This window comes from Clytia hemisphaerica, unplaced genomic scaffold (assembly GCF_902728285.1).
Source record: "Clytia hemisphaerica strain Z4C2 unplaced genomic scaffold, Clytia hemisphaerica genome assembly, whole genome shotgun sequence".
Taxonomy (NCBI): Eukaryota; Metazoa; Cnidaria; class Hydrozoa; order Leptothecata; family Clytiidae; genus Clytia; species Clytia hemisphaerica.
Genome location: NW_027104189.1, coordinates 401,288 through 415,367, shown reverse-complemented (window position 1 = coordinate 415,367; position 14,080 = coordinate 401,288). Strand labels below are relative to the sequence as shown.

Sequence of the window (14,080 nt, the reverse complement as noted above, 5' to 3'; positions counted from 1 at the left end):
TACCTGATGATGAAAGCTAGATAATAGTCTTGTCTCCCGAATAAGCAGGGGGGTAGGAAAATGTTCTGAATTCTAATAAGCGGGGGGATGGAATAAGAGGGGGAGGGTAATTTGAAGACATGATTTTTTTAACTGATATCAATTTCAACAACAAAAAAGCAACTCTTAACAAATAAACACATAAAATTAGGACCAATACTAACGGAGAGGAAAATTTTCATAAGTTTAAGGTCTTTCTACACTGTAATAAAATATTGAATTACTCGAATTTAATTACAGGGGGGTCTTAATAAGGGCGGGGGGGATGGATTTTTTTTTCAATTAACAATTAGCGGGGGGACGTCTATTCGGGAGACAAGAGTAAGGCAATAAGGAGAAAAATGAAAACAATCAGTCAGATGATATAGCGTTTTGCGAAAATGCATAACACATTAAATTTTATCATTGATTGTTGATGGGGGAAGAGGGAAGGGAGTAGGGAAAATAGAAATAGAAAGTTCCGGTTCATCTTTCATCAGTGCGCAAAATTTCATAAAAAAATATTAAGTACAGCTCGAGAAATTCAAGAAATACTGTCTTTCCGGCGAAAATAGGTTGTTCCGGCGATTTTTGAATAGTTCCGGCTTCAAAGATCAAATTTTTTGAAAATTGAAACATGCTTGATGGTAGGCATGGCTATTAATAATGGTGAGGTTAAGTAAATCGGTAAAATCACGACGACGAACGAAAATTTAACAGGCTAGTGAGTTTCAACCAATCAAATTTCGTATTTCCACTAGCCTATTACATTTTTCGTCCGTCATCGTGATTATTCCGGTATACTTAACCTCACTAATGTTTTTGAATGAAAACACAACCAATTATAAGAAAAAAATCCAATGAAAATCCAGAAAAACGGCGTTTTCCGGCATTTTCGGCCGGAAAAAATGTTTTTCGAAAATCGGGCTTCGTTACATTTTAGGCATTGCCATTTTGCATCATTGTGCAAAGAATCAGAAAAAAATAATGAGTCAACATTGAGAAAAGCTAAATTTTCTTATTTGGTTAAAGGGAATTTCCCCAAAATACGAAAATCCGTTTTTTAAGGCGAATAAGAATTTTCCGGGAAAACCACTTCAGCCATTCTTTAGAGAATCTTGCCCTCTATCTTTGTACAAAAAATCAGAAAAAAGTAATGACAGGATTTCGCACAAAGTCCAAAAAACCCTATTTTTAGGTAGTTTTTGGCCTAAATAAATTTTTTCTCAAAAATCGGGCTCCGTCACATTTTGGGCATCGCCATTTTGTATCATTGTGCCAAAAATCAAAAAAAAGTAATGAGCCAATCCTGAGAAAAACTGGTAACAGACGGACGGACATGGGTTAATTATTTATAGGACCTCTACCGCGGTACCCGGAGGTAGGTCCAAAAAGGGCTGACAGTTGGATTATTGTTAGCTTCGTTTGAAATTTATTATTGTTTCTCATTATTGGTACTTATGGTGTACTTAAATTTTTGGGATGAGCTGGAGTTTTTACAAGATTTTACACTAATTGGTCATTTAAAGTGATAGAAATGACACGTTCTTTAGAAAAAGTAATAAGATTCTTTTATTACATCTTAACGACCAACCAAATCAAATAAGAGCTGGTAAAAACTCCAGCTTGTCCCAAATTTTTCTTGTTCTGAGATTCAGGCAGCTAACAAAATCATAGAAAAGCGAACTAGGGGACTGGGTTCGAGTTTGCATTATTTTATGGATGTTAAACAAATAAATGTTATCGGAGTTTTTAATTTTTCTAAAAAAGCGATGCATTGTGGGATTGTTTCGGGGTAATTACAATAGAAATCTCTTAGGGAATTCTATTGTAATATCCCCGAAACAATCCCACAATTCATCGCTATTTTAGAAAAATCAAAAACTTAAATACGGTTTATTATCGACTATTATAATCGTCCGGAAATCCAGGAAATCACGTCTCTGATCTTTCACAAAGAGTGATAATTTACGATCAGAGATACGATCATCTCTCTTTTGTATCTCTAATTTGAGGCTTTCTATTTATAAAACATGGTCGAGGCTTAAAATTGAAGTAGATTTAAAGAGCATTAGTTGAGAAAAATCATGATGTATTTTATCATAAGTAATTTCAAAAAACAAAAACAAAACCCTAGAATGCATCTCTCGCACATAATAAATAAATAAACTAAAAAATGTGTACAGTAATATATGTACGTGTGTTACGACGCAGGACTTTTGCAAGTCCCTCGAGTATTAACGTAAAGTTATCTGCTAATAGACAATATCGGCTTAACATGAAAACTCAGATTTGATCCCCGAGAATATCGTCTATTAGGAAAAAAAGTTATAGTATAGTATAGCTTACTTCACTAAGTCACTAAGTTAGAAAATATTTGCAAAAATTCAATTTTGTGGATTTTCTATTGTAAGGACAAGAATATGGACAAAAATATTAGAAAAAGCTAATTTAGCTCACACGAAAAATTGGTCCTTTTAAAGGTACAGTATTACGTTTTTGATGAAAAATAAAAAAAAAAAGAATGTATTATTTCCTAAGGTCATTTCTCTTTATAATGCAGTTAAAATTTCCCAATAACATTTTCAAACAATTATTCCACTCAATAATTCACCAGTATGGCCTTAAAGTTTACACAAGCAGAGCAGTGTTGGCACAAAAAGAGCAACAGCAATAAGGATCGGATAAAGGATGCTGCTACCCTCTTGAAGCTCGTACGGATCTTGAACTTTTGGTCCAGACGTTTTACGATTCTTCTTCTCTTTTGGGGTTTCGTCTTCTGGTTTATTCTGCTCCTCGTCTCTTTGCTGAGCGTCTTCTTCGTTCTGTTGCTCGATTGGTGGAAGGCGTGGTACGTCTACAAGATGGGAAGATATGAAGAAAAAAACAAAAAACAGATCATTTGAGAAAGAGAGACTTTCCGAAATAAAACCGGTCTCCACTTGAGCGCGCTGTGATTGCACTTTTTGGCCTCAATACTTGGAAAAAAGATTACGTCATAAAAATGCAGCGCACGCTCGAAAAAGAGTTGAGCACATTCTTTTTTCACCGTTACGTCAGATCGCGCCAATGGAGTTGCTTCATTTTTCTTTTGACCAATAGCGTGGTAAGCTTTGCTCGAAAAAGTGCAATTGAAGGGCGCGCAAGTGGAGACCGGATTAGCACGCCTACAAGGTTGGAAGATAGACAAAACAGTCAGAATTAGTTTGCCTTTTTAAGTCCAGAGTTAATAAGTCTAGAAAATTTACAGAATTAGAGAAAACAAGCAACATGCTGAATGGACCTACCTGTCGATCAAAATCAGAAAAAATAGGACAAAATAGCAAGGGAATAAGAAAGTGTAGTGAGCAGCTTGAATAGATTACCGTGAGTATCAGAGCTCAAATTAGTCAAAAAAAGTCTAAAAAAAACAAACATTAGGCACTTTTCTACCCAAATTACCACTTTACAAAAAATAAGAAAAAAATACCAAGCCAATCTCGAGAAATGCTCATTTTCCCTAAATATGACAAAAGGGAATTTCCCCAAATAAGAAAATCCGATTTTTACAGCCAAAATAAATTTTCCGAAAAAAACTACTTCAGTCACGTTTTAGAGAACCTTGCCCTTCATCTTTGTCCAAAAAATCAGAAAAAACTAATGAAGCAATTTCACACAAAGTCCAAAAATCCCATTTTTAGGCACTTTTTGGCCCAAATTTGCCAAATTATTGTAAATTATTTTTTGAAAATCAGGCTTCATCAGAGTTTAAATATTACCATTTTACATCAAAGTGCAAAAATTCAGAAAAAAATATCAATCCAATCGCAAGAAATGCTCTTTTTCCCTAAAAATGATATAAGGGAATTTCCCCGAATAAGAAAATCCGATTTTTACGGCCAAAAAAAGTTTTCCGAAAAAAACTGCTTCAGCCACTTTTAGAGAACCTTGCCCTCCATCTTTATGCATAAAATCAGGAAAAACTAATGAAGCAATTTTGCACCAAGTCCAAAAAATCTTATTTTAAGGTAGTTTTTGGCCCAAACTTGCGAAAATCCGTATTTTACGACGAAAAAAAAATGTCCGAGAAAAATTACTTCAGCCACATTTTAGGGTGCCTTGCACTCTATCTTTCTGCCAAAAATCAGGAAAAACTAATGAAGCAATTTTGCACAAAGTCCAAAAAACCTTATTTTTAGGTAATTTTTGGCCCAAATTTGCCCCCAAATTTTTTTTTCAAAAATCGGGCTCCGTCACTTTTTAGGCATTGCTATTTTGTATCATTGTGCAAAAAATTAAAAAAAACTAATGAGCCAATCCCGAGAAAAGCTGCTAACAGGAAAATGGTAAAAGGGAATTTCCCCAAAAAACGAAAATCCGTATTTTACGACGAAAAAAAATTTTCCGAGAAAAATTACTTCAGCCACATTTTAGGGTACCTTGCACTCTATCTTTCTGCCAAAAATCAGGAAAAACTAATGAAGCAATTTTACACCAAGTCCAAAAAACCTTATTTTTAGGTAGTTTTTGGCCCAAATTTGCGAAAATCTGTATTTGACGACGAAAAAATATTTTCCGAGACAAATTACTTCAGCCCCATTTTAGGGTACCTTGCACTCTATCTTTCTACCAAAAATCAGGAAAAACTAACGAAGCAATTTTGCACAAAGTCCAAAAAAACTTATTTTTAAGTAGTTTTTGGCCCAAATTTGCCCCCCAAAAATTTTTTTCAAAAATCGGGCTCCGTCACTTTTTAGGCATTGCTATTTTGTATCATTGTGCAAAAAATTAAAAAAAACTAATGAGCCAATCCCGAGAAAACCTGCTAACAGGAAAATGGTAAAAGGGAATTTCCCCAAAAAACGAAAATCCGTATTTTACGACGAAAAAAAATTTTCCGAGAAAAATTACTTCAGCCACATTTTAGGGTACCTTGCACTCCATCTTTCTGCCAAAAATCAGGAAAAACTAATGAAGCAATTTTACACCAAGTCCAAAAAACCTTATTTTTAGGTAGTTTTTGGCCCAAATTTGCGAAAATCTGTATTTGACGACGAAAAAAAATTTTCCGAGACAAATTACTTCAGCCTCATTTTAGGGTACCTTGCACTCTATCTTTCTACCAAAAATCAGGAAAAACTAATGAAGCAATTTTGCACAAAGTCCAAAAAACCTTATTTTTAGGTAGTTTTTGGCCCAAATTTGCCCCCCAAAAATTTTTTTCAAAAATCGGGCTCCGTCACTTTTCAGGCATTGCTATTTTGTATCATTGTGCAAAAAATAAAAATAAACTAATGAGCCAATCCCTAGAAAAGCTTGTAACAGACGAACGGACAACGGTCAAATTAAAGGACCTACCGGTAGGTCCAAAAAACTGTATGAAAATTTTAGACCATGTTCAGACGTTACGGTTCCGCTCTGTTCCGAAACAAGTGTGAACGTCAAAATTCGAAACGTCAAAAAAGAAGATGTTACAAAGCAAAACAGATCGAAACGGTTTTGCTCCACTTTTTTCATCGGAACGGAACTGCTCCGTTTTCTTGCTCCAAAACGTTCAGAAACCAATATGAACACACTCGATCCGTAACGAAAATCATACCGGGGCGAAACGGAACGATAACGTCTGAACATGGTCTTAGTAAGAATTAGTCAAATATCGAAAATGAAAAGATAATAAAATAGATAATTAAAGTAAGCAAACAATGTATATACCTTCAACTTTTCCTTTGAAGATGACAAAAGCATTGATTTTTGGATTGTCGTAATAATTCTAAACGGCGAATTGAAATTGGAACTTAAATCATTCTATATCTTTTAACTTTTTGCCTTTTGACAATTATAACTGATTAGAAATTTCGACTGACAAATATTTTGTGTATAATATTGTGCATTATAATTACATTTTAAGAAAATAAGCAATACTAGCAGGAGCAAGTTTCCTAAATAAAAACCTTTAGTTCACTGATGCAACATGTGATGAGAATGACGATACCTTATAACATTTAAATAATTAACAAAGTATTGAACGTGGAGAAAATGAGTGAAACAATTAATTAACGCGAAAAAACAGGCAGGGTTTTCGAAAATGACTTAGGCTCAAATTTTGTTAAGCGGTTGTAATTAACGCGAGGGTAACCCATCCACGCTAATAGCTTGACTACTATATAATTGTAATAAGATATTTGCGAAAGGATCCCCTTTCCGGCCAAGCAAAAATCAATAAGATCAATACCTTTACAAATTCAACATAGAGACTACCAGAGAAAGGTGACGTGTATGATGATCCAACACGAATGTTTCCATTCTTGACAGTGAAAGGGATATATTCATCATGTGCTACACCATAACCGACTCGATCGTAAATGTCCAAATCTTTTATTGCAATGTGTTGGTGATTGATTCGAATATCAAAGACCTGAAAAAGAGAAAATAAAAATTTTAAAACATTTTTTTAGATTTTCATTTAAATTGTAAAATCACACCTGTTAGGTGAAATTATGAAAAATTCTAGTTCCCGCCTAAATTAAAATTTTCTAAGATTTTCGTAGCTTGCCAAAATTAGTTCCTAGTGAGGTCAGGTAGCACATAAAAACGTAAGAATACTTCAGATGGTGATTAAAGCATGAAATTTGGCACAGATGATCCTTAGAGGGTCTAAAACTTAATTTTAAACAGTAACACCAAATTTTGCCACCTGGCCACCTGCCAGATGACGTCATCAGGTGGCTGAGCAAAAAATTATTTTTTTGAAAATATTCAAAATCTGATGGTTCCAGCGGAAAGAGCATGAAATGCTGATAAAAATTGAGGTATAAAACATGCCTTGAAAATCTTCCTATCAAAAGTTATGGAGGTTGAAAGTTTTTTGATGACGTCATCATAAGCCTTTCCAGGCAAAACTTAAAAACCTCGTAATTTTGGTACAAATTGACCAAATTTCATGTTTTATACATGAATTTATAACAAAATTCATTGCTTTTACCGATTCCGATGTTCAAATTGAATTAAAAGCTTTAAATCCTACAGAATACTAAAACTTAGATTTTGAGCTTTACAAGGCAAATCAACGCAGCGTTCTCCCTTCAGGAGCACTGTGTACAACCAACTAATTTTTTTGGATGTTTTAAGCCTTCCTATGTTTTTTAGACCCAAGCATCAGATGGAACTTCAAATTTTGACATGGATTCATGTATAAAACACTAAATTTGGTCAACTAGTTCCGTTATTACGGGATTTTAGGTTTTGCCTGGAAAGGCTTACGATGACGTCATCACAAAACTTTAAACCTTCATAACTTTTGATATAACTTTTGATAGGAAGATTTTGAAGGCATGTTTTATACCTCGATTTTCATCAGCATTTCATGCTCTTTCCGCTGGTACCATCAGATTTTAAATATTTTCAAAAAAATAAATTTTTGCTAAGCCACCTGATGACGTCATCTGGCAGGTGGCCAGGTGGCAAAATTTGGTGTTACTGTTTAAAATTAAGTTTTAGACCCTCTAAGGATCATCTGTGCCAAATTTCATGCTTTAATCACCATCTGAAGTATTTTTGTGCTAACAGACCTCACTATCCCGCCAAAATAAGTTCCCTTAAGGTATATACAAAATTTTGAAAGGTATTGAAGGTAAAGAAAAATTTCTTTGATCTTTGACTACCATCAACTGCTCTAACTTGGGACTATCTGACAAAACATGGGACAGCAATTCGGCCACCATTTCACCGAACCTCCAAAGTCATTTGATTTGAGCTAAGGAACGGCGTATTTAAAAATACATGATTTCTCTTTTGATTTTACAGTAAGTGAAAACACAGACCAGATCAGTCAGGAACATTTGGCGAGTTCCTGTACGCGGCCACAATAAAAAAAATCATAACCGCACTCATAAAAAAATACGTTTGCGTCTTTTTTTACCATTTTTTGCCTTGACGATATAGCAAACATAGTAATTATAAGCAGACTGTGCCTTTAATTGGCTGTAAAAAATCTTTGCGCGGGTAGAAATTTCCCCAACTTTCCACAATGATAGAACACATTCATTTAAACGAAATTAACTAGCGCATTTCTTATCTTTCTACTTTTTCATCTTCAATGAAGCTCTCAAAGTCAAATAGAATTAAGCACATAAGATATTCTTGTAATTGCGAAATGTTGTTTGTGCTTTCGCTACGGTGGAGTGCATGACATGACGTAACTTGCGCGGCAACAAACTCACCTTCTGTTGGCTGATCATATTGGGCGTTTTGGCGTTACCACCCTTGAAGCGGCGGGCGGCGCCTTTATCATTCCGCAACTCTGTCCACCATTTTAAATGAGTTAACAATAAATTCAAAAGGACACCCTCATCAAGGAAGATCATTTGCTCTGGTCTCCGGCTTTGGGAAGTAGTAATGTTTTCGATTGTTTTTGATGGAAAATGGTAAGAAACTTAAGTTTACAAGTGTCACTTAATTTTTGCTGGCTTATAGAATGGCAGGATCCTGGATGGTTTCCCTAACTGCAGATATGCAACAGTCCCATGTTTCGACCAATCGTCCCCCAAGTTAGAGCAGTTGACGGTAAGTGAAAAAACAGGCTAGATTGTCAACAGCAGTGAAGCTGGAACTTCGATTTTTGAGGATTACGATTTTACCAGCTTTTTAGCGATTTTTGCCTCGCTAACCCAAATATCGCAACCTCTTTACCTTACAGAAGATCGAAATTAGAGTTTTTTAGCGTTCCGAAAAAAACGCATAGCAGATCACTTTCCTTTTCCCTTTGAGCGCGTGAGAAAAAAATGATTAGCTCGCGTTTTCGCGCGGGCGAATAAAGATGAGGCGGCAATCTTGCACTGAGGGTGTTACTTAGTTTCCGCCCTATTTTGCGCCCACGATAGAATGGTCCAAATACGGGGGATTCTAAATGATAGACAATGTCGTTCTGCAAGTATTTTTTTTCTCTGAGTGATAGAAATAGTATATTGAATATTATTAACTTATTTATTTAAGTATTTTTGAGCCTGTTTGAGCGCAAATTTAAATACACGGTTAAATAAAAAGCAAATGATAGCAGTTCTGTTTTTTCCTCAAACCCCCGGAAAAAGTTTTTTGCCGACTTAGCTATTTTACAAATCTCGGAAAAAAGAACTCCCATAGGAATTCCGATACACATCCCGATTGGTTAATCTCGGAACGGCTTTAAGAAAGTCATAATGGCAAATAATTTTGAAAGTTTCTGAGGAAATGTGTGTAATTTATCGATGTTGATGGCTTGTCAGGGCTTGTTGATTCTTTAAAGAAAAAAGATAACAGGTATAGCTTTTTCTAATCCTGGAATATCGAGGTTCCAGCTGCACTGAACAGTCCCATGTTTCGACCAATCGTCCCAAGTTAGAGCAATTGACAGTATTTTCTTTTGTTCCATACAGCAATTTTCTTTACAAGAAATCGAGCTCAAAATCACACAAGAAAGCTGTGGGCTGAATGTATACAGTTAGGAACAAAACAGAGTTTTCTATCCCTCTTGGACAAACAAACTACATGAAAAAATAAATCAAACACCCAGCAGGATATTTTAATGCTGTTAATGGGTGGTCATAAGTTATCAGGCAGAGATGCACGGCTAGGGCTGTGTTCAAAAGGGAAAAAAACATGAAAAATCATTAAAACCTTTAATTTTGATCCTCTGAAATAAACTTCTGAGAATTTTAAAACAAGAACGAAATCTCCTTCATCTTTGATGGGTACAGTGTATCCAAAATCTGCTACATGATATCTTTCAGTTTGGTATAGAATTTGGTCTGCTGGTGCAGCTCTCTCAATTTGTAAACTTTTCCCATAATCTGAAGAAGTTCCCACAGAAAGTCTGTCAGCTTGATAATGTACACCGTTTAAATCAGTGTGAGCTCCACTTCCACAATTTACTGCATAAATAACTTCTCCAATACAATCAATATAAGAGAAAAAATAGGTTATAAGAAGAATTTTTAAAAGAAATTTCATGTTTAGTTGTTTTGAAATTGAAAGTATAAATCTGTCAACTACTAGCTTCGCGGACGCCATTTTTATCAATGGTTTACCACACATGTACTCTCCCTCTATTTGATCCGTCTAGAAAAAATAACACTCCATCGTTGGTAGTTTTATAAAAACAAGTGATACTTTTATGGACCTACCTGCAGAAGCAGCCACCGACCTAGCTACCACCGACCTAAAATTTGCAAATATCTGTTCTGATTTGCCAGCTGGAAGGATTTCCCCGAAATTAAGAACAGTTCCTCGTTTTCCAGGGGAGAAATTTTTACTTCAGAACAGTTATATTTTTCCAGCTAGGAGGTAAAAAAACTTTCGGAACAGGTACAAAATTACCAGGCGATTGATTTTACGCGAGTTAACTGTTCTTATCTACCAGGGCCCCACCAGGGCTGACAAAATCTTATAAGAACAGATCGCTAAATTCCAGCTCGACATTGAAGGACTTTTAAGAACAGAAACTTAATTTCCAGCTAGCAGTTTAACTTTAAGTATTTTGTGTGAACAGATCGACAATTTCCAGATGTTTTGTAGAACAGATGGAGAATTTTCAGCTGCCACTCCAGGCAACCACATTCAGAAGGAAAAGAACAGATCTCAAAGACTTTTTGACTTTTTTGAAATTCCCTCAGAACAGATAGGAAATTCTTAGACACCTTATTTTACGAATATCAAACTATTTTTTCATAAGAATAGATCATATTTTTCCAGCTGGTCTCAATTTTCAGTAGAACAGATCATGTTTTTCCAGCTGGTCCCAATTTTCAGTAGAACAGATCATATTTTTCCAGCTGGTCCCAATCTTCAGTAGAACAGATTTTTTCCAGCTGGTCCCAATTTTCAGTAGAACAGACCACTTTTTTCCAGCAGACTTTTTTCTTTAGTTCGCTAAGAACAGACCGCCATATCCAGCTGGAACGTGCCTTCAGAACAGATAATTTGAAGTCCCCCTTCGGTGGATGCTTTCGTACCTGGTCATGCATTTAACACATATAGTTGATATCTACATGAGCATGACCGTTAAACAATCATTCAGAACACAAATAGTGACGATCTATTAAAACTAGCCATAGCTTTCACTAACTGCCACCCGCTACAGATGTCTATTTATAAGCATTTATAAAGACTAATTAATGCTTATTAAAGCCTTTTAATGCTTTATAGCGAAAGTTTGGAAATGATTATAGGAATACTTTGAATGATTCTTCTCAAAAGCATTTTCTTTGAGATATCAACGATAATAAAGCTAACATAAATGAAATACATTTTTTTCTAAAAACGTGAATTACTTTTACGAATAATAAAATACGAATCTTAAAATATTCATTAGCAAAAGTGTCCAGGTAGAGTCAATTACAGATACTAAAGCACTCAAAAGACATGCAACTATATTCCAATCGATTTGTAATATAAATGACCCATAGTAGAACCAAACAGCATAAGTAAGAAATGCTATGAGCCAGAAACATAACGAGCAGGAACCAAAAATTGACAGGTAACAACGTACTTAAGAGTTTTTCCAAGGTTTAACAAAGGATATCGTGATCCATAATTGTTTACATTAAAAGGAGATACCAGTAATCTAGAAGCTGTAACAGCGCCGTGTAAAGGATGGAAAATGATATGACGTAACGTGGTAATAGTAGCAGTAACGAGGCAATATTGATGAGCAGAAACCAGGAATTAACAGGAAATAGCGTATCCAGGACTTTTTCCAACGGCATGACAAGGGATCTCATGGACAAAATTGATATGCCGGTTATCTTGCAGTTGTAACACAGCAATATCGTGTAGAAGGATGGGAAATCATGACGTGGTAATCGTAGCAGTAACGAGGCAATAATATTGCGTTGTCAAAGTAAATGAGTCCTCTTTCATAAGATAAGCTTAAATGGAAAATAAGAAACATGAAATTAGATGATAATATGGTGAGTGTACTAAAATTTCCTCAAAATAGTTCTCAAGTTTCTTTCAATTTTTGATCTTAATTTCCCAAATAGTGCCTGGTAAGTATCAACAAGAACACAGGTTAAACATAAAAGATTAATAAAACCAAGTCCTATAAAAGTATACATAATGAAAAAATTATTTGTACTTACTGTCAAAGTTCCATAATACAGGATTTTTAAGCATTGTTGTTGGGAGTGGAGTATGCTGAATGACGATTGTCGAATAATTTTCGTTACAGCGGAATTTTGTTGCCAATTCAACCACCAAAAATAATCACTTTTGTCCATATTCATTCATTGTTCTACTATTATCATTTTTATCATTGTTCATTATTGTTCTGTGATAAAGATTAAACAACAATTCACATTCACATTATTGTAATCAACTTGGAACTTGGAAGTAATAAATGTAAATTCAATCAATCAAATAAAATTTGTACAAAATCATAAATAATACGTAATTTCAATAATTCTGTATAAAAATATAATATCCTTCAAATTTATTATAAAGATATAAAAAAATTCATGTATTACAAAACAATATAATATTCTATAAGTTAGGATAAAAAAATTAAAAAAATAATGTAAGGATTTGAAAAGTCTAGACAAGGCTTCTACTCATGATCAAGATATTTAAAGTACAGAGTATCCCATGAAAAATTCCTCTTAAAAGAAAAGAATGTTTTCATCTATTGTTCTGGGGAATTTTTTATAGGACATTCTGTAGTTGGACCAGTTTTGAAATCTTTCTTATCTTAAATTAATCAATTTTTTCATGATAAAAAGTACTAAATAATTTCACTCGTATTTCAAAGGAAGAGAAAATAAAGGAGAAAAGAAAAGAAAATATTGCTTTTTGCAAAATAAATACCCTTCCCTGCCCTGAGCCCCCCCCCCCCGTGCAATGATTTTGACATGACATATACTAAATTATTCCATCTAATTACTTCTAAGGCTTGTTTCGTGCTGCTAATTCTTCTAGTCTGCTTTCTTCGCGTACTCTAAATTTGAATCTTTTACCGTCACTCAATTTATTGATTCTTTCGAATGGAAATGATTCAATTACCATGTCATTTAGTTTTTTCACACGTGATAATGCAACATAAGTTAAACCATCCATGCTTTCTTTCTTTCCCAAATCCACTACAACTTTATCCAATGTAAGACCTTGAGATTTATGAATAGTTATCGACCATGCAAGTTTCAAAGGTATTTGCATTCTTTCTTTCTGTACGTTATCTTCAGATGAAGTTTCTATAATAGGCACAATTGGAACACAATTATCTTCGTCATCAAAAAAACTTGGCCCTGTATATCTATCAAATTTTACTATAACAGCTATAGGAAGGCACGTGGCAAGTGGTTTCTTTGGAATATTATGTCTTTGACAATGCCTAAACTTCCGTTACAAAGTCCCACATCTGACCACAAGTTTCTTGTAAGCATTACTTTGGCACCTTTGGCAAGGAAACTTCATTTGCTAAACAAATTCTTCTGAGGATGATTTGATGCACTTGGTGGAGTATTTTTTGCTTTAATGACTGCAATGGGTGATTGTAAAGAATCCAACATTTTCCCATTATGTTCTCTGACAACTTCATTTGCAAAGGATAGCCTGATGTATTTATTATAATCAACAGGGTTTTTTTCAGGTTGTCTGGTCAAGAAAAAATTCCAGTCTTCCATTGTTGATTTTCCATTTCTCAAATTTTCAAAGCTTTTCTAAATTTCTTTTGTGACTCATCCTCACCAGCAGATCTCATATTTGCTTTAAGTTTTACGACAGTTCTGAAACAACAATAGGCCAGATAACCTGCAACTGCAATTTCATTTTTTGGAAAAGAATGATACAATACATCATCCATGACTGGTGGTAACTGTGCAACATCTCCTACTAATATAATAGATATTCCACCAAACAAAGTTTCTAATTTTCCTGTTGCTTGACGACAGCGACTATCTATCCAGCCTAGCAATCTTTGGCCTACTACAGAGAATTCATCAATAATAATATACTCTATGTCTTTAAGTTCAGTTTGTAAATTGTCAAGTGACTTTCCTTTGAGTTCATGCTTTAACTTGCTTCGAATTGGCAATTTGAGAGTGCTGTGCAATGTTCT

The 14,080-nt window shown here is 34.6% G+C and overlaps 1 protein-coding gene and 1 long non-coding RNA gene across 2 annotated transcripts; both read right to left on the bottom strand.

Annotated features, from left to right (window-relative positions):
- Window positions 1-2,545: 2,545 nt before the first annotated feature.
- On the bottom strand, window positions 2,546-10,059 carry LOC136814966 (malectin-A-like). Its single transcript, XM_067071389.1, has 4 exons — window positions 9,649-10,059; window positions 6,230-6,412; window positions 5,710-5,767; window positions 2,546-2,875 (listed from the first exon to the last, which is right to left on the bottom strand). Exons 1-4 carry the CDS (start codon window positions 10,039-10,041, stop codon window positions 2,643-2,645), a joined length of 867 nt encoding a protein of 288 aa, XP_066927490.1. The 5' UTR covers window positions 10,042-10,059; the 3' UTR covers window positions 2,546-2,642.
- Window positions 10,060-11,213: 1,154 nt separating this feature from the next.
- Window positions 11,214-12,298, bottom strand: LOC136814964 (uncharacterized). The gene is made up of 2 exons (XR_010847663.1): window positions 12,111-12,298; window positions 11,214-11,897 (listed from the first exon to the last, which is right to left on the bottom strand). It is a non-coding gene; the product is annotated as an uncharacterized lncRNA (long non-coding RNA).
- Between the last annotated feature and the right edge of the window lie 1,782 nt (window positions 12,299-14,080).

Bases quoted from the DNA above. Each gene is read 5' to 3' on its own strand.
- LOC136814966 (XM_067071389.1), bottom strand. From the start codon at position 10,041: ATGGCGTCCGCGAAGCTAGTAGTTGACAGATTTATACTTTCAATTTCA. The intron at 6,413-9,648 runs GTTTTAATGATT...TCTCTTTTTCAG, and splicing joins TCAGAGGATCAAAATTAAAG to GTCTTTGATATTCGAATCAA. The intron at 2,876-5,709 runs GTATATACATTG...CCCATCTTGTAG, and splicing joins CTTCAAAGGAAAAGTTGAAG to ACGTACCACGCCTTCCACCA.